This window comes from Xiphophorus hellerii, chromosome 2, assembly GCF_003331165.1.
Source record: "Xiphophorus hellerii strain 12219 chromosome 2, Xiphophorus_hellerii-4.1, whole genome shotgun sequence".
Taxonomy (NCBI): domain Eukaryota; kingdom Metazoa; phylum Chordata; class Actinopteri; order Cyprinodontiformes; family Poeciliidae; genus Xiphophorus; species Xiphophorus hellerii.
In genome coordinates, this window is record NC_045673.1 from 31975536 (window position 1) to 31997187 (window position 21652).

At 41.3% G+C, this 21652-nt stretch overlaps 1 protein-coding gene across 5 annotated transcripts in view; it reads left to right on the forward strand.

The window, feature by feature from the left end:
- Positions 1–21652, forward strand: part of cttnbp2 (cortactin binding protein 2) — a 114783-nt gene that overhangs the window by 57247 nt on the left and 35884 nt on the right. For all 5 annotated transcript variants that reach the window (XM_032547991.1, XM_032547954.1, XM_032547963.1 and 2 more), the window contains exons 3-4: positions 5631–5861; positions 18504–19908. In XM_032547991.1, coding sequence (XP_032403882.1) covers positions 5631–5861; positions 18504–19908 — 1636 coding nt within the window. The remainder of the gene's footprint in view (positions 1–5630; positions 5862–18503; positions 19909–21652) is intronic.

The window sequence follows — 21652 nt, forward strand, 5'->3', positions numbered from 1 at the left end:
CGCATGACACGATCTTAGAGCTGTCGGCCGATTGTCGGCCCATTTTCAAAACCTGACGGGCCACACATTAGCCGACAGAAATCCTAGATATAACGGTTCGATCGGGTTTGTTCCTGCCGTGTGGTGTCCAACAATGGGCACAAAATAATGGCTACACGTCCAGTTAACTAATTTTAAAACCAGGCATTAATCAATGCTTTACTACAATCTACCTGCAATGCATGTGGCTAGTGTCAGTCCTGACCGAATGAAAATTATTATAACCTATTTATGTCACGTTAACGAAGAACAGCTGAAAAGTTACCGGGTTTATCAACTGCGGTAGCAATTTCGCTCCAACTCCTCCCCTTGTCATTTCTATATTCTTTCCATGTTGAATAAACATTAATGTTGTTTCTACGTATCATCTCCGATGTCCGCTGGACTTCGGGTTGCACCGTGTCAGCTGTTTAGGATTCCCCTCTGTAATTTCCCCTCAGAAAACACGGAGGAGAATCCACGCTTTCTGATTGGCTACCTGTCACATTCAACAGGCTGCAGTAAAGCTCCCAGTCGGGGAAAACCCCTGATTTAGATCGGAGCGGCAACGACGATCTACCATAACACACCATACAATCTTAGAAAGACCAACGTTCTAAGATTGTTGTAAGGGGAAAAATAGGAGCAAAAAATCATGTAGTGTGAATTATTGCATCAGGTAGTCGATGTGCCCATCTTCTCTATTTAAATCTAATTATTACTGAAGGGCAACATAATATACAGACTTCATAATCTACACTCTATTGGTTGAATGCAGTATTTATTTTCACTTTGGCTTTATGTTGTTTAGTTTTTTTTCCAGTACATTTTTTGTTAATGGAGACTGAGAATCCATTTTATTTTTGGTTGTTTTGTTTATTTTGTTCATCAGTTCCAGTGTTTAGTGTTCTTTTGAAAATAAAGTGTATCTATCTTTGGCAAGAAATCGCATGCATTATTACGTCATTTTCAGTGTAAAAAGGTCTTCAAACAATATTATTGTTTATCGCAATAATTTTTGATACAATTAATCGTTCAGCAAAATTTGCTATCGTGACAGGCCTATCTTTCAGGCTTTTATGATCTGTTTTCTGAGTTAATGATAGCGGAAAAACGAAAGCAGACACGACAAGGACACGACATTACTCCTTTCGCTTCTGTAACCAAAAAAATAGAATTTAGTCGGGTTCAGATAGCAGTTTACTATCAACCAGTTTTGTTTATTACAAATTTCTGGACTGAAATACATCCAACTTCATCTCAACTCAAATCTTAGAGTGAACAACATTCACTGTAACAGGGTCCTTGGTAAAGAAAAAAAACAAAAGAAGCTGGCCAGCAAAAAAAAGGTTCATATAGAGCCCTATATTTGCATGTGTGTGTCTGGTGCATACAAATGAAAAAGGTTGTCTTGACTGGGATAGGGACCCAAAATGATGATGGCAGCCGGTGTCCACAAACACGAAAAATTCAGCAGCCTCTCCTTCCTCCTCTGCAGGCACACGAAGGCCCAACGTTCCTCTCACAACAATGCAGACATTACAAATCTCCAGTAATGCTCACCTAGCAGGGAAACATCATATGGGCATCAAAGTTAGGCAATATGCAGAAGCCAGGCTGAGACTAGCATGTCTCTGCTCTGCAGCAGCTCTGAACTCTAAAGCCCGGGAATTCCCTTAGCAACTGCAGGCCGTAAAGTAATGTCGTTCCGTTCTCTTAAAGCACAGGTGTCAAAGTCCAGTCCTCAAGGGCCGGTGTCCTACAGTTTTTAGATGTGCCACAGGTACAAAACACTGGAATGAAATGGCTTAATTACCTCCTCCTTGTGTAGATCAGTTCTCCAGAGCCTTAATGACCTAATTATTCTATTCAGGTGTGGTGCAGCAGAGGCACATCTAAAAGTTGCAGGACACCGGCCCTTGAGGACTGGAGTTTGACACCCCTGTCTTAAAGGGACACTACCCATAAAGTAAAAGAATACAGAAAAGCAAAATAACACAGTACAAATACAGCAGGGTTACACTTCCAGTGTTATTATGTTATTTCAAGAGCAGTTTTAAACATTACATTGTCACATACTGAGTGCTGAACATTGTACACAAACATTGTGGTTATAGCCACACAGTAATAAGAAATGTAGCACAGGACGCAGCTGGCCAGAAAGCTAATATTAGCATAGCTCTTTAAAAAACTCAAGTTATCGCAGAGACCACAAACACTCCCTGCTCATTCGACAAATGTAATGAACCTAAATACAGCTTTAAACCTGTATTTAAACTTGACAGTGTCATGTCCCGTGTTTTTCTGTGTGTTTATTTTGAGTCTCCTGTGTCTCTGAGTCTCCGTGTTGTCCTGTCTTCCCCTTGATTGCTCCCAGGTGTTTCTCGTTCCCTGATTGCATCCTGTGTATTTAGTCTCACCTGTGTGTCTGTTCTTTGTCGGGTCCTCGTCTAACGTGCGTGCTGTCATTCGTGTTAACGGTTGCTACCGGCGTCGAGCCCTGGCTTCTGCTCGGCCGTGCTGCCCGTTGCTGGACTGTGTTTATTCTTCATTAAAATCATCATTATTCATCTTACCTGGGTCTACAGCGTCTGCCTCACCACCTCCACCACCGCACTTCATGACAGACAGTGATGAGTCAGAATTTTTCCTGCAAAGGGGAAAAACGAAAGCAGACACGACACGGACACGACGTTACTCCTTTCGCTTCCAGTGTTTATTATGGAGGAGCAGAAGCAACGTGGTCCACTACATCGATTCAGACAAAACCAATCGAGACACGATCGGTAAACGACTGCAGATGCAGATAATCAAAACAATTAGATCTAATAGTATTATACCCTGCAACATTAACCTGGAAAAATCTCCTCACTTTATGCCTGTTTTCACAACAGTTGTAAATATGTTCTACCTAGAACTTCTTGAGTGGAATAGTTTAACTTTACCCGATTCAAATAAGAAAAAAAAATGCTTGTATTAGACATCTTTTGCTGTTCAGTTATTAATGGGTTAATACAAAAAATAATCAACAGATCAGCCATACACTGTGTTAAGTCCAGCAGAAAGGTCTGAGCTGAGGACTGAACATGTCGATGGGTTAGGATTAGACCTATGTTTTCTAGCTGCAGATCCATCCTTTGCTACAAATGATCAAGCATTCATTACAGGAATGCTGTTATTATATTTTCTGCAATATAATGTCTATTTCTTTAAAAAAGGGAATTGATTTTATTGAAATAGTTGAATTCTTTTGTTTACTAGCATTTTTAAGTGCGCTTCTAATTTTCTATATATAAAAAAAGGCTTAAGTGAAAAATTTGCAGACTGTGCAATTTTATGTCCGATTAATTGATAACTAAGACAGTCACTTGTTGCAGCCCAACTTACATCAGTTTAATATTTAGCCTCAATTTATTGTTTTGTTAATCCTTAATAATGCACATAGAAAAACTGCAATAACAACCAAAGCACTGTCATGTTTATGGTTTTCCATCTAATAAACAGTTTTTGTCAAACATTTTGAGCCATAACTTTCATGAACACATGTGCCCAGAAACTTTGACTAATCTTACTTTGTAATTTCACCAGATCCTTGTTAAATGTAGCTGGTTAGCTCAGAACCCTGCTTGTTTTTCCCCCAGCCGGCTTCTGTGTGTTTCTGTAACCTGAGAGCGGATGTGTTCTGTGTGGTGCAGATTGCTGCTGGGGTCAGGAGGGCAAACGGGCTCCCAGCAGTCCTGGGTGGTTCTGACGCCACAGCACAGCGTTTGGGACCAAACGAGCTCTGACATAGGGCTGATGGGAAGTCTGGATCTGGTTCTAATGGGGATGATGGAATTAGGACCTAAAGTGGTTAAATAGACGTATGCCAGACAATTTGTACCGTCACTCTGCCTTTATTGCTTATTTTCTACGCTGAACAACATTCTGAAACACATCATGAGGATTTTATTAGAGATATACCAATTAAATATTGGTCTCTAAATTTGTACAGCTATGATCTTTGCAATAACAGTAATATTGGTTTCTTTTTGTCTTTAACACAAAAACAGATGAACAGCCTACAGTTCAAAACAGAAGTTTAAATACACTATATAAAATGTCTCAAATTGATTAAATAGTATAGTAATCTTTGTGCATTTAACGTTTTGATTTTGAAGAAAGTAATAAAACTTGCCTTAAAAAATTTTCTTTCTCATTATTTTGGCATATAGAAAATAGAAAAACTGACTTAAAACGGAACGTTTTTAAACAAATGGTTTCCTTTAAAATGTCTTTGTTGATGCAGAAAGATTTAACAACTTTCACCTTGACCGGGTTGTATTAGTGTTTCCACTGTATTGTGTGCAGTATTAGTCTGTACATCTTTAAGTACATCTTTGCCCACGACAAACTTTGGAAATTAAAGTAGTTGGTTCTGAACCAACACCAACACTTCTACCAAAAATTGTCAAATAATTCAACATTTAACACTGCAACCTTTGTAGCCTTTTTTTTGGTCCTCTTTACGGTTCTTACCGTGTTACTCAGATTTTCCACAGTGCTGGGGCAAGATGTGGGTGATGAGTTCAGGAGCACTAAGAGAAACTGAGCTCCTGGGTAACTACATGCAGGTGGGAATGAAAATTATACTCAGTGGTAACAATATGGTCATTTTAGTTATTGCATGTGGAAAAACACACTGTATTTAATACCTGATTGACATATTGGTTAACACTGTATACAATGTGGAATATTTTACTCTATGTTCAAAAACAATTTGGGGTGTAACCTTAAATATCTGCAGTGAAACTTATATAAACATGAACTGATTGGTGGGTAAAGTTCTACATCCAGTCCATGAATGATGCTAGAGCAAAGTTGGACATTTTTACTGGTCAATCTTTAATTTTGAAGTTTCCAAACCAGTCAGTCACTGGTAGAGATGCACCAATCCGATATTAATATCTGTATCGGTTCTGATATTGAAAAAATGTTACACATCGGGCATCGGTGAAAATGTGCCTGATCCATAAAGGCAGTTCTATTCAGTCTATTTCTATGCTTTGAGATTAAGGCAACATCATGTTTTATTATTTATTTTACAATATATTTAAAATTCCTAACTGCACTTTCTGAACCATTTGAAAGAAAGTCTGTTTATTTTTTTCATGTTTGACCAACATAGCTAATCTATTGTTTTTGTCACTTTCAGTTTCTTTATTAGTTATATTTTATATTGACTGTTTTACTCCTAATTGAGCTGACTGAAGAAATTAAAATAGTTGTTTTTACAACAAGCTTTATCAAATATACTTGTAACTCAGTACATTTATGTCTGTTTTAAAACAGACATGTTTTAATTAAATTCAGCACTGTTTTTCTGAATCGGATTGACATCGGCCGTTACTAGACCACAGATATCAGTGTGGGTATCGGAAGTGAAAAAAGTGAATGATGTTACAAACTTAGTGATTATGGTTTTCAGTCAATTTCTTAAAGCCTCTCTTGTTTTCATAGTTAAAAAGGTGTGAACTGTAATTCTATAATTAGGATCAGAACAGAATCCATGTGACTTTCTCATACACAACATGAGAGTATAAAACAACCATTTTGCTTTTTGTCTTTCTCAGGCTCAGAGGAAGGAGGTGTTCCTCCAAGACCGATACAGCCACTATACCCTGACTGACCCCTTCCTGGCTCTTCAGAGAGACTTTGACTGCAGAGTCCCTGGGGGGGACAAAGAACGGCGGCCGTTGGGATCCAGCCCCATCTCCATCCTGGAGGCTGTCATGGCCCACTGCAGGAGAATGCAGGAGCGCATGTCAGCCCAGCTGGCTGCTGCTGAGAGCCGCCAGAAGAGGGTAAGAAATCTATTGATCAGACGGTAACATTTCAGTTACCCTCATATTTCAACGGTTCCAAACTGAGTCGGTGCCCAACCTGCATGCTCTAATCATCTCTCATTCATTATTGGCCTTCCCTCACTTGATCAGTCCAGCTAACTCTGATCTAATGTCTAGAAAACAGCAAAGCAAGATGAAATGAACTGTTATCATCTCATCTGTAAACCCTTAGACTTTATTGTCAGTTCTGGGTACACCGGGTGGAGTCTGTTCAGAGTCTGCAGAATTGTAACGTCCACTATTGTTAATATGCTAGATCCGCACAGTTTTAAGATGAACTGCAGATCGTATGTTGGTCCATCATTATTACACTGAACATGTATTGTTAAGCTAGACGGTTTGATTTTTCTTATTTACCAATAAATGTCCAACATGTTTCAGGAGCCATCGCAGCTCCAGCCGAGTCGAGCAACGCCATCGTAAAATAGTAGCATATTAGGATGTACTGGTAAATCGTAGCTCACATCAGAAACCAATCTTATCCATTGATTTTTAGACCTCCGTAAAGGTCTGAAACTCAGTTGCCCCACAGTTGAAAATTTAGCAATTTTGTTGCTGTATTTAGTGACTTTTCAGATAACAAAAGTAGTATTCAAGTTCTGATATATGTATGTATTTATATATCTTGAGTAGTTTTGGGTAGTCACTATTCATGCTTTTCAGTTTTTGATCCCTAATGGTGCTGAGGCTGGAACAAATGGATGCTTCCTTGCTTCAGGTAGCCTTTAATCTGAGCAGTAGTGCCAGAAAACAAATCCAGCCGCCTCATCTGGCTGGCAAATATCCCTGAATTTGATTGTAAGTGATAACCTTAATTTCTTTTCTTTGTGTTTGACCATCACAGCAAACCATTTCTCTGCTGCAGCCATAGGAAAAAAAGAGTTAATGCATTTCACTTTGTGAAATGCATTAACCAGAAAATGTGGATTGTTAGTAAAAAGTAGATTTTTGCAATTCATAATGCATTTCACAAAGTGAAATGCATTATGAGCTGTTTGTATGCCTTTCATTTAACCGGAATGAATCTGCTGCCATTTTAAATAAAGGTAAATAAATGTAAGATTTAACACTAACACAAGTGGAAGACAGTTGAGTTATCTATGGCAACAACTTGCATTTATATTTTCATGATTTAAATGCGTTTTCCAGAGGAGGACAACTGTATAAATGCCTGTCTGCTTGTATATATTTGGCAAATGCTGGAATATTGTTGTAGATTTTCCTACAAACTTCATTTCAGTTCCGATTTTGTCGGCCGTGTCCACATAAGCCAGAGTGTATTTGTTATGGGCCTGTGCTGGATTACAGAATGCAGCCCTGATTAACTGGGCAGCCAGATGTCAGGAGAGGCTCTGCCCTATTTCCCTCAGCTCCCTCTGTTGTTCTGTCTCTCACTCTTGCTGTTCTCTGGGTCACTCAGTTGGATTCTCTTTAAACCGTCAGAAAAATGTGATGGAAAATGTAGGAATTTTTGAATGAAACATTTTTACACTTCAACATATTAAAGTACTGGTCAGTAAAAATCAGAGGTGTAATGAATCCTGCGTCTACTCAATGCATGATATTTGCTTCACAAGAACAAGTCCTGATTTTACCGGTATGTTTTAAACACAAACTACAGTATGTATCAAAAGTTTGTAATCAGTCTAGTATATTCCAGTTCAGACGTGAGTCCATATATTTTTTTATAAAGGTCACAATGGAAGTCTAATTCTAAACCTGCCGAGACGCCAAAAAACCCTAAACTGAAAAGGCTCATATTTTGTGTTTCAAATTATATATTACAGGAGTCATGAATATCCAACTGTGTTTTAAAGAGTCACTGTCCAGTAGATGTATCCTCTATTTTGGAGTTTTGCTTTTGAACTGAAAGATAAAATTCAAAATCTTTTTATCAATCCTGATAGCAAACTATTTAACATATTGTTATCCAGCCCAATGAGCAGTATTCACGGCTCAAACTAAAACTAAAAGTCAGACTTAGGTCTTGTTATTTTCATGTATTAAGATGCATCCTTGCTTATCAGGATATTAGTAAACCAGCCAAATGAAACTGTTCACTCTTGGCATTAAAATCCTGAGCGATTACATCACAGTTTGTCACATCATAGTGAACTGTCACGTGAACAGCCAACTGGTCTGCTGATGCTTCTGATAAACCCAGACGAACTTGAACTACATTATTACTCGAACATAAGCAACGCTAACATTCATCAAAGCTCCATTTCTGTGAACTTACTTCAGCAATTTACTCTATGCTGTTGCCTATGCATCTTAGCGTAATAATGTGAGAGGTAATAGAGAATAAATATCCTAATGTGAGACTTTTCAAGGCTCTTGAAATAAAATCTGCAATAAAACAGCTGATGACTTGTATGATTCTAGGTAGTTTATGTGCAGGAAGCTGGAGAAATGTGCTGGACAGTTCAGCGATTTGATAACCTGGCATGACTAGGATTTAAGACAAGAACTAATGAATTCAGTTTGTAAATAATTCAAATTTTAGCACTGACCTTTGTATCCGGGGGTCATCATAGCTGACGTTCTTCATACGGTGAACTCAAGCTGCTAACTGCTTCAATGTTTCTTTGGACAAGAAACATTGAAGCTTTTTATTATTAAAACCACAATATGTCCTTACACTCTTATAAAAACCCTAGAAATAATGTCTACAGAGCAATAAGGCAGATTTTGAAATTTTTGTCAAAGTGTGTAAATGTAGAAACAGTCAGGAAAAAAATCTTCAAGCCGGTCTTAGTGTCACTAAACTGGGATGTACTGTATATTCCTTCCTGAGACCTTTGAACTGACCAGTGACACCAGCAACCAATCAAAGCTGCTAAAAGAGCCAGGATTGGCTTTCTCAGAGGGACTCTGGTTGCTGGCTAGAGCGAATTTCTGCAGCATTGTCCATTCTATCTTTATATCCCCCATCCTTTTTATTTCTTTCTGTCTGCCTGTTGAAGCTGTTGAATTATCCAGAAGGTCACAGGCAGCAGAAAGTAGGCCGTCTGCTGTCTCGCTGAAGCTGTTTGCATTGTCAGTATTTTGAAACATGTAACTTATTAAACATATAAAAATATAGATAATTTAATTCATCTTCCAAATATTTACAGTTGGGACAAATTATGAATTTGTTATGGATTGATTAAGAAGTTTAAAAAAAAAATTTAATAGTAAATAAGTAAGACCATTTTGATTAGTTTTTCTATGATCTAATCTTTTCTAATTAGACTTTGAACTAGGGGTGCACCAATAAATTGGCCAGCCATAAAATTGCCCTCAATTTTCTTAATTTTAGGAGATCAGCAGTCACTCAATCTTATCTACCTCAGCAAAAAGCTGACTGACTGACTGACTGACCCCCCTCATCGGTGCACCCCTGCTTTTAACAGGCATTCAAACTATGGTTTTGTGTCATGAAAAGTTTTAGGTAATAAAAGCAGTCATCTGTATTTAAAGAGTGTTCAATGGCATGGGATAAGAGGCTGTTTTGTGTCTCCACACAAGTCTAGGCAAAACATGCAGTATTTAATGTTACATACTATACATGTTACCTCTTACGAAACAAGAAAAATGATTCAACAATATATGTTTTTCAATAAAAAGAGGCGGGTGCTCTGAAAACTACTCTGGTAATCTAAAGCATATCTAAGAAGTACCTCCAAATGACTGAAACTTTAACAAGACCAGATGGTATGGAGGGTTGAAACCATCACACGTACAGTGATATGTTTTGAGATACATAAGATGGATAATCTAAATCAGGGGTTTTCAAAGGGTTGCACACTTAATAATAAATCAGTGTGGTGTTGCGCAGGTTCTTTTATTTTGACAATTGCTGTGGAAACATGAGAGCGACAGTGAGCGCCTTCACTGACCAGCCGTTGCTACGCTTAATTGCCGTTGGCTCGCTGAGTCAGGAGTGCTGCTCACCGTGCTCTATGTGCCCACTGGTGGCGAAGCGTTGTCACTGCAGTCCAGTGCATCTCAGTAAGATAAGTGGAGCTTAACAGCACAGCCAGGATAAGAAAAATGGAAGCAAATAAACAAACAGAAAAGGGAGGGGGTGTAATTACATCTGATGTCCATTCTCTCACACTCTCCCCTCAAAAATGAATGTCGTCCCGACATTTGGGTACCCTAGCTTTACAGCAAATAAATCAGTAAACATGCTGTTTTGATGCTTTACAATCATGCAGAGTTCTTCTAAGAAGGAGTCAGAATGAATGTTCAAAGAGATGCTATGCTGTTTCCAGTCCGAAAATATGACATGTATCTCCTATTAATATCACATTGTTGCAGTCGACGTCATTGTGCACGATGACAATCCACCACTTGATCCGCCAGTAGCGTAAATATCTGCAATCTCTTCTGAGAGTAAGGTACTTTAACTTACAAGTAAACTCTACCTTCAAAACATGCTAAAACAGATACCCTGGGTACTCATATCATTCTAACTAAAACATATCAAAAGTAGTTAACCATGCAAATCATTATAACTTATTCACATCACATAAAAGGCTGTCCCAGATTATGGTAATTAAATCTTGACATAGGTTTTCTTGTTCGAAAAGGATACCTTCTCACCCTACGGGGTGATGTGTCAGTCTCTTCTGGGTCACTGTCAGCTGACTGGTGAGACTCATCTCCACTGTTCATGTTCTCTGGATGAAAGTCTTCTTCTAGTCCATCCATGTCCTCACCAAGAGTTGGTTGCTGCACTGGTCCACCACCATCAGCTATGCAGTCCCTTTGCATGTCCTCGTTGTGTGGGTGGAACTCTGGTGCCTCCACTCTCAGCTGACTCTCGATGAGTTGATCTGACTCCATGTTGTGATGCTGTAGAGGTGCATGAATGATGGCTTCCCAGTCTTCTTCATCATCTGAGCTATCTGCATGTCTCTGCTCCTCTTTTTCTTTTTGGGGTCTTTTAGGTTGAGTGGTTACTTTTGGTTCTGTTGTTGAAAGGAAATCGCATGGAAGCAGCAGATTCCTGTGGATGGTCCTGATTCGCCCTTTTCCACTTTCTGGGTGAATTTCATACACAGGGCTGTCCTGATATTTTCTTTCTTTAACAATGTACACTTTATCTTCCCAGAATGCTCTTAATTTTCCTGGTCCTCCCTTCTTATTCAAATTCCTAACAAGCACTCGGCAACCTGGATTCAACTCCCCTCCATGCAGTTTCTTATCATAGTGAGTCTTCCCTCTCATCGCCTGCTTACTGGCTGTTTTGGATGCCAACTGATAGGCTTCACTCATCCTTGTCCTCCATCTTTCTGCATAGTCCTGGTGAGACGAGCTTTGGTTCTTTTCGCTGAAACCGAACATGAGATCGATGGGGAGCCGGGGCTGACGACCAAATAAGAGGAAGTAGGGAGCATGGCCAGTAGCTTCACTGCGTGTGCAATTGTATGCATGGACCACTTTTGGTAGAGAAGATTTCCAATCTTTTTTCTCAATTTCTGGCAGACTCCTCAGCATAGCAAGCAGTGTCCTGTTGAACCTTTCAACCTGACCGTTACCCTGCGGATGGTATGGCATTGTTCTTGACCCCTTGACCCCACTATACTTCTCTAGTGATGCAAATAATTTGTTTTCAAACTCCTTTCCCTGGTCATGATGCAGCTTTGTGGGAAAACCAAACTTCAAAACAAAATCCCCAAATATTTTCTCTGCAGCTGTTTTGGCCGCTTTGTTTTTGCAGGGATAAGCCTGGGCAAACCGTGTGAAATGGTCCATCACTACAAGGATGTACTCATACCCACCACTGCATTTCTCCAGATGTAAGAAATCAATGGAGACTAACTCAAATGGGTATGTAGTGATGATGTTGGTAAGAGGGGCTCGAGTTGATTTATTTGGCCGTTTTCTTTTCAAACAATTGCATACACGAGTGACATAGTGTTCGACATCACCTTGCATGTTAGGCCAGTAGAAGCGATCTCTGACGAGATGCAACACCCTCTCAACTCCAAGATGACCCATCTCCTCATGAAGCTCCTTAAAAACAAGTGCATGATACTTCTGTGGTAGAAGGAGTTGTGAGCGACTCGCTGTTTTGCGGTGGAGTAATCCATCTTCATCCATGTATAGTCTGTGTTTTTGTCTCATTAGCGCAGCAACCCTCCTGTTGCCCTTGTGCCAGCCACGTTTTGGCTTTTCCTGTGCACCAACACATCTCAATACTTCACTAATCACTGGATCATCTTGTTGAGCTTGTCTAAGAGCTGCTCTACTTATATCATTTACTGGTGTGTTAGCTGCATCACATTCTTCTGTGACCAGGCTGTTGATGGTTGCTGGGCATAGCCATGGCTCAGACTCCTGAAACTGAACAGCAACTGCTTGAATAACACTGTTCATCACCTCTGGGTGTACTATCTGTGTGCAGGTTTGCATGTACTCCTCCATACTGAGTGACATTCGGGAGAGGCCATCTGCATCTCCATTTACTTTGCCTGGGCGATACTTTATTGAAAACTGGAAATCAGCCAGTTCAGCAACCCATCGATGAGTGGTTGCATTCAATTTAGCTGTGGAAAGCACATATGTAAGAGGGTTATTATCAGTGTAAACTGTAAATGGTGGTGCATAATAGAGATAATCTCTAAACCTCTCACATATGGCCCACTTCAGAGCCAGGAACTCCAGCTTCCCTGAATGAAGGTGATAGTTTTTTTCTGGGGGTGTTAGAGTTCTGGATCCATATGCTATGACTGCTAGAGTTCCCTGCTGTCTCTGGTAAAGCACAGCACCAAGCCCTTCTTGTGAAGCATCACAATGTAGAATGAACGGCTGTTCAAAGTCTGGATAACCCAATACTGGTGGTTTCACTAGAAAATCTAATAACTGGCAAAGCACCTCTTGATGTCTTGTTGACCATATAATTGGCTGTGATGATGGTAACTGTCCACTGTTCTGATTTCGTTTCCCTACACCTCGCTTTTTGTGTTTTCCTTTTCCCTTTTTCTCAGGGCTTGAGGAGAGAAGATCATAAAGAGGCTTAGCTATGCAGGAGAAGTTTGGGATGTAACTGCGATAGTAGGAGACAAATCCCAATAACTTTCTCAGTTCTCCCACTGTGGAGGGTTTTCTTTCTCTCAAAGCCTGTACAGGAGCAATATCTGCAGGATCCACTGTGTATCCATCTTTTGTGACCAGCTTTCCAAGAAATCTCACTTGGTTCTTGAAGATGTCACATTTCCTCGGTGTCAGCTTAACTCCTGTTTCCTGATAACGCTGCAATACATTTCTAAGATGATTCAAGTGGTCTTCAAATGTTTTAGAGTGCACCAAATTATCATCCAGGTAAGGCAAACACACCTCATCACGTAGCCCAGCCAGGCACTCTTCCATGGACCTCTGAAACTCTGCTGGTGCTGATGATAATCCAAATGGTATTCTCACCCATTCATACAGACCCCATGGCGTGATAAATGCAGTGAGCGGCCGACTTGATTCTTCCAGGAAGCCCTGATGATAAGCTTTTCCCTGGTCAAGGACAGAAAACCAAGAACTTCCAATCAGGCTGTTTAGCATGTCCTGTATGCGGGGAATGGGATGACGGTCTGGTAGAGACTTCTTATTCAACTCTCTGTAGTCACAGCACAGTCTGAGACTACCATTCCTTTTACGCACACAGACTATCGGGCTAGAGTAGTTTGACTTAGACTTTGTTATCCAGCCCCTATTTAACACATCTTCAAGATATTCTTTCACCTCGTTGTGCAGTGGTTTTGGAACAGATATATATGTTCTAGTCACTGGTGTGGGATCTTGTAACCGGATTTTGAGCTGCAGTGAGGGGATGGTTCCAACATCATAATCATCACGAGAGAAGGCTGCACACTCCTCTCGAAGTAGTTGTTTAACCAACTGCTGTTGTGCTGGGGAAAGGTGGCTGATGGGAACTGGTGGATCCCATCGATTTTCACTTTCAGCCCTGCTTTGGTTCTCCTTTTCTTCCCTTTTGCTCTCTGATCCCATTGAAGTTCCCTTTCCACAAATAAAATTTGGTGTCTCCATTTCATTTACTTCTGTTGGTGCCACATACATTGCTTTTACTGCTTGGATTTGACCCACTTTACTTTTGGAGGGTAAAACGATATCATGAGCAGTATCATTGTTCACTGGGATTCTGAAGCAGGACCAGGAACTCTGTTGTAAGCACACTATTCCTTCTTTAACCCTTAGTCCTTCTGGTAGCTGTGACTGTGACAGAGGTTCAAACAGGACTCCTTGCTGACCTGCGAGCAGACCAGCTCGTGTACTGCACTTCACCATCTTCATCTGGCCAGCTGGGATGATGAGATTTTCTCCTGATGCTTTAACAGTACTAATGCCCTGTTCCCCATTCATATTTCTCATGACTTTTAGAAATACCTCTGCCTTCTTACTTTCAATAGAAAATGCTGTACTGACAGCTTCTGTAATGATGGGGGCAGGATCTACACCCATTTTTAATAGGTATTCAATCACATTGTAACCAATGATTGGTTCTTCTCCCACCGCATCCTCTTCAGCAACTAGAACTGGCACCCAGAGCTCTAGCTGTGTTTGACTCACTGATGGTAATTTAAATTTTACCTCAACCCAGCCAATAAAAGGGATTGGTGTCTTATTCACTGCTCTTCCATCCAATATTCCAGGTCCAATAATTTCAGTGAGGCTTCTGATAGTAACATCGGGGAGATTCTGCTTTCTCCATTTTTCACTCATGAGGCAGACCTGTGATCCAGTATCCCATAGAGCTCTGGTTTCCACTCCATCCAGCAGGCAGATAATGGTACACTTCTTTCCAATCAAGTTGAGCAGTTTGTCTCTTTGTGATGGAGAGAGGAGGTTGACACTAACACTCTCATTCCACTCAGATGATGCGTGTCTCACTGCTTCCATATACTTAGGTTCTGAATGGTGTGTGATGTCAGTGGTAAGCTTGTGTCCATTTTCTATTTGGTCACTTTCCTTTTTGTCATCTCCTGTTGCTGGTACCGATGTCACACTGCTCACAGACATATCTGCTTCTCCGGGCCTATCTGATGTGTTTTTAACAAACCGACACCCACGTGATAGATGCCCACTTTGTCCACATTTGAAGCAATGGTCACAAAACTCTCCTCTATTGTTGTCCTGACAGTGTTTACAGCCACGTCTCCGACTTGGTCTTGACTTGGAAACAGGTAAATGAGAGTCATTAACCAGCCTCCTGATGTCTTGCACCTCACTTTTAAGTCGTCTGATGGCGTCTAACAGCTCAGTTTCTGTGTGAGAGGCAGATGATTGCACTTTTCCAGTTTTATTCTTTATCCCGTTGGAAGATGGCTGTTCTTGCTCCCAAATTGCTCCAACTGTTGTTTTGGGGGCTGACTGTGCTTCTGCTCTAACCTCCCTCACTTTCAGATCTTTATTGTTCCTCCTGAACTTCTGTTGCCTTTCCCATTCAATGCTGGCTGCTTCATTAGTCTTTGCTATCAGTACATCATCTGTAACTGTCAGATCATCCAGGGAGTTCTTGAGCTGGTGTTTAACATTATCATTAATAAGTCCTGTTCCTACTGCTCTCAGAAACTTCTTTTGAATCAGTTCTGGGCCATAATCCCCTTCTGAACCAGGTTCTCTAGATGCAGCGAGCAATCTTTCTTTTAATTCTATTGCTCTAAACAAGAAATTTTGTGGAGACTCATTACTATCCTGCGTAATGTTAATTAGACGATGGTACAGGTCAGTGGAGCTATCTTCCTTGTAATGTCCCTTTAATATTGTACGCAGCTGTGCAATAGTAAGGTCTGTTTTGATCTCTAGCATATCACGGAGCGGTAAACCTGGGCTAATAGCTCTGACCACAGCCTCTATGATCTCCGCTTCACTGTGATTTCTTTTTAGGCCCATTTCAATCTGATGGATCAGGTTTGAATAGGACAGTTTGTCTCTCTGACTTCTTTCTCCAATTTGGCCATTAATTTTAAACTCTCTTCTTATTGTAACTTCTGGTGGACGTGTTGCAAAGGGGTTGGCAGGTTGTGTTGGAAGTGGTGATGTTTCCTGTTTTTTCACTTTTTTTTCTAATTTTGCCATTTCTCCCTCTAATTTCTTTGTTGCCGCCTGGAAACTTAGCTGTAATGCTGCATACTGTTCTTGTAAATCTATAAGAGCAGCATTATCCTGATTCACAGTATCATCAACCATATGTGACATCTCATATTCGCTCACTTCTTTAGCTTTTGATATTAATCTGCTGAGGAATTCACGAGCTACATCCTCTTCCTCACTCTCCATAGCTGTATCTACAGCTGCATCTATTAGTCTGATCAGCTTGTGCTTTCTGGTCTGATTTTCTGTTGAGACTTTTCCATATGAACACACCTCTTGTAGCTGGTCCACTTTCAACCGCACCAGGGCCTCGCTCAACTGGTCTTGCAGTTGCTCCAACTCCATCGCTGGTGTGTCACAATCTCCTCTCTCTTCCCTGAAACACCGCTGATCCCCGTACGGGCCACCAATTTTTGTTGCACACTTAATAATAAATCAGTGTGGTGTTGCGCAGGTTCTTTTATTTTGACAATTGCTGTGGAAACATGAGAGCGACAGTGAGCGCCTTCACTGACCAGCCGTTGCTACGCTTAATTGCCGTTGGCTCGCTGAGTCAGGAGTGCTGCTCACCGTGCTCTATGTGCCCACTGGTGGCGAAGCGTTGTCACTGCAGTCCAGTGCATCTCAGTAAGATAAGTGGAGCTTAACAGCACAGCCAGGATAAGAAAAATGGAAGCAAATAAACAAACAGAAAAGGGAGGGGGTGTAATTACATCTGATGTCCATTCTCTCACAAAAGTATGACAGTGTGAGCCCCCCTCCAAGGAGCACAATGCCTGCTGCGCCTCCCCCCCCAATAATCAACCCACACCACTACAAAACACCTTCTAATTGCTTTTATTTTAGAACCATCTCATATTTTAAAATGACACTTTATCTGAATGAAATTTAACACGTGAACATTTTAAAACATTTCCTCCCATTTCAATTATTTTTATCAGGGCCTTTGTATGGCAAATACGCCCTTTTTTTCATTTTCCTAATGATAAGAACCCCAAACTCATTTTTCAACCGTTTTCTCAAACAAACGTTACATCTGAGATTCTGAGTTTAATGTTTGAGATACCAACAGTGTTTTCACATCTTAACAAAAACATTTCGATCAGACCTTTGGAACACATCTGTAAATGTTGCACATTACCTTGAAATTAAAAAATAAATCAAAAATCTAAACAGTTGCAAAATCGTGGAGCTCTTTTTGTGGCTCATCTAAACAATTTATCTCGAGCTAAAAGAGCGTGCTGTATGAAAGAGCGGAGGCATACAAAGGAAAAAACAATTACGCACGCTATGCGCACCCTTTCTTTTTCTATCACGGTCCTGAATCATGTGTAACTCGTTTTATTTATGATTTTAACTAAATTGGCAACATGGCAACACATTGGCAACATTACTGTTCAGCTCACCTTAGTTTTAGTGGGAACAATGTGCTTGTGCTTTTGATGCGCGAATCCGGTTAAGCTTCTTTTCCGGTTTATTTTTTCCCTCGCACCGCGCCTCCCCTAAAGTGCTCTGGCGCCCCCTAGGGGAGGCGCGCCTCACACTTTGAAAACCGCCGATCTAAATAATTTTTAAATCTGCACAAACATCTATTATAAAGTTTCAAATATCCCACCCGGTTTTGGTGCCATTAAACTTCACAGCATCCCTAAATTCTCTCTGTAGGTGACATTCACAAGTATTAATCCTCAACTAAATAGCAGCTTGTTGTAGCACCTCCAACTTCCTTCAGCATCCTCCACTGACTCACCCCTACCCCTTTCCTGTTAAGACAGCGAGACGTAATCTGTGATCGTTTTCGACATAGTAGGTGAATGAATGGGCTGGTCAAGAGTGGGAGGGGTCAACATAATGACAGAGAATGCTGGACATCAGCTGTATTGTTTGAGACTTGTTAAAGCACTGGAGGCATTAGAATCAGGTGCGGATCCTCCTGTTAAACCGTGACTCTCTATGAAGCCAGCGCTGGGCTTAGAATAGCAGATGGTCCAGATATAGAAGGCAGGGCAAAGACAAGGCATCAAGAGTCAACCATACACACGTTCAGGCAAGGTCCTGTACGTTTTAGATGTACCTCCGACAACACAGCTGAAATAATGGCTGTGTTGAGGCCCGGTACTGAACCCATCTGTTGGATCTGGACTTTTTGAAACCGGGAACATCTAAAACATGTAGGACACCCAGAGTTACACTTCACTCAATGTGTCTTGGTACACAAGCTGAATTTAGGCCGACTTGAGGACTGACAAAATATACTTGCTAAGGTGGGTTTAATTTCAAGGCTCATTTGATTAATTTGAAAAATTGTTAAGGATTTAAACATTACGTGGATTGTGGAATTAAGAATAGAAATCAGAGAATTTAATTTTTTTTTAAATTTTAGTCTTCATTAAAAGCTTGATTTAGGTACCCTCTAGATTAGCCAAACCTCATAACCAGATGCTTGAATATCAAACGTGACAATGGACGCTATTGATCACTAAAGTTGCGTTGTTCTTTTTCTAGCTGGAGATGGAGAAGCTTCAGCTCCAGAGTCTGGAGCAGGAGCACCGCAAGCTAACAGCACAGCTAAAGGACGAACGTGAGAAGAATAAGCACATTGTCATGATGCTGGTGCGCGAGTGCAAGCAGCTTGCCACTCGGGTGGTGGAGGAGTCACAGCGCTTTGACGAGCTTCAAGCTCGCCTGGACGAGGAGAGTCGCACCTCTGGCCGATTGCAGGAGGAGCTGGGTGGCGAGCGCCAGCGTAGCCAACAGATGGAGGCCAAGATGGAGAAGCAGCTGTCAGAATTTGACACAGAATGCGAGCAGCTGCGCGCCAGGCTGGGACGAGTGGAGGCAGAGAGTCAGGGCTTGCGGCAGCAGGTGGAGCAGCTCAGAACTGAACGGGGTGATGAGAAAGATGACGCTGCTGCTGCTTCACCTGCTGCTGCCACCAGTACACCACCCAAACCCAAAGCTATGATATCTGTATCCATAGCCACAGAGTCCATAAGCTGTCAAGCAGCATCTTGTCAAACGGATGTGCCCCCTACTGAGGCTGAGGGTCCTAAGAAGACTCCCCTCTCTATACCTGCCAAACCAGCCCCTGCCAACTATGTGGGCCTTAGTTTGCCAAAGACAACTGGAAGGGGGATTGTCCACAGCAGCTCAGGAGGATTGGCACAAACAGAAAATGGCTCCGAGGGCCAAACTACCCACGGCCTACCCACCGGGGTGAGCCCTCGCGTACAGGCAGCCCGCTACAAGTTTCAGGAACAGGACCAAAATGGAACGGCATCTCAGAGCCCGCCGGCCCGTGACCTTTCCCCAACCAACCGCGACAACTTTGCAGCCAAACAGCAAGCGCGTCATACTGTGACGCAGGTCCTGTCGCGCTTCACCAGCCCCCCCGCAGGAGGAGCCGGACCCCTCCGTCCGGCCCTGCCCCACTCCGCCTCGGAGGGGGGACCCTTCCCTGGCCGCCTGAGCCATCCCATCGGCCTCAAGTCGCCCACAGTGACCAGGATCGACCGGGGGAACCCTCCTCCTATACCTCCTAAAAAACCAGGGCTTTCCCAGACCCCCTCACCTCCACATCCATCCATCAAGGTAGTGGGGGAAAGCAGTCGCTCCCCTGGGGCCGGTCTGAAGCCGGCCACACCCCAGCTGCCACCAAAACCTGCCCTGGACCTGGTCCCAGCCCTGACTGCCTCTCAGGTGGGTGCCTGCCCCCGCTCTCCAGGGCCCGGTCGGGGACCTCAGCGGCAGGCAGCAACAGCATGTGCAGAGTCCCTCCAAGACATCAGTCCTGCCACTACTGTCAGTAGCCCCTCCTCCATACACCCTCCCTCCACATCCCCCTCCATTAGTGCTCCATCTTCCTATAGTTCCCGTGCCTCAGCAGGCAGCCCCCTGGCAACAGCATCAGGTAACGGGGGCTCCTACAAGCTCTGTCTCCCTCCAGCTCCTACTGCTGCCTTTTTATTTTCCTTAACAGTCTTTCAAAGTGACCTTTGCACTTGTCCAGGATAGCAGAGCATAGTGATCAAGTCACACTTGTGCAAGGCAGAATACCTCATAGGCCAAGTCTGATGTTGCTCACTGCACTCTCCCTTCACTCATCTCTCTTCCTCTAATAAGTCCTGGTCTCTGGGCAGCTCTTTTATCACCTGTTGGCCACCTCAGCCATGTCAGCATCGCACGCTGACAACTTTAGGGCAAACTGAATATAATGTTGAGCTGAGGCAGCCAGAGGTCCTTGGTTCTCCTGTGTATTCTGATTGGTTTGGCCTTTCTATAAGTAACCCCTGTCCTCTCTGAAGCTGATGCCAGAGGCTGCTTTTTCCTTCCCTACCTCCAGTTCTTATAGCATGCCATCATCAGTTAACTTTGAACACTGTTTTTCCTGTCTCATCTTTCATGAATGTGAACCACTAACTAATTGTTGTTAAACGCTTCAGCAATCTCATTTTTGCTGTTGTCGTATATTTTCACTTGCTATGATTAAAAATAATAATCCTTTTTTTGTTTTTTCAAAAATTTTACTCATTTTACTAAAACCCTAATCAAGTGGTATTCATATTATCTTAACTTTTTCGCTTTGCTTTAAATCTGAAAGAAATGACAATAAAAGCTCTAACAACACAGTCGTTACTAAATATATTCTAAAACTTTCCTGTGGAATGTTACAAAGTATGCATTTTGAATTAATTAATGTACATTCATGCCCTGTTTTAAATTATATATATATATATATATATATATATATATATATATATATATATATATATAATATACTTGTATATATATAATTGTTCCTCTGATTTTACTCTTTATAGGTTTATGTTTGAGTTAAATGAACATTGTTCATGAATCACTGACAACATGCCTCTGAAATGCTAAGTGAATATGTAGTATTTATTTGCAGAAAATGGCCAAAATAACAAAAAAGATGCAGTTCTTTCAGCTTTCAGACCTCAAATAATGCAAAGGAAACTAGTTCATAATTCATTTATAAACAACAATACTAATGTTTTATCTCAGGAAGAGTTCAGAAATCAAGATTTAGTGGAATATTTGGGGTTAATTTTTCCCAGATATATATCTATCTCTCTCTCTCTCTCTATGTATATATATCAAGCCATTAATTACAGAACTGAACTGTCTGTAAATTTTCATTGTTATTCATCCCCCTGTTGAATTCTTGCTTTTCAACATCGCACGCAGCATGCTTCCCCACTCCGACTTTATTACTCTTATATAATCTCTTTGATTCTGTTTGCAAGACGCTATCATCTATTATCATTGTTTTTTTTCACTTATCTGTTCGTCTAATTTATTCATTTGGTTAAAACGATTCATAATTTTATCAATATTCAATGAGATAATGTATGTAACAGTCTTATTCACTCCGTTATTACTGTGGGTGACAGACTGTTGTATAATAATATAACGGTTATCTACAGCGCCTTGCTAAATTAATTATAGATCTTGAAGTTTCTTAGAATTACTCACAATACAACCACAAGCTTTAATTTGTTTTATTAAGATTTTAATCGAATAGAAACAAGTAATTTGTAATTGTGAAAGGAAACAAGAATAATATACAGTTTTAAATTTTTTTAACAAATACAAATCTGTTGAAGGGTGTGCCATCCAGCCCTCTTTACACT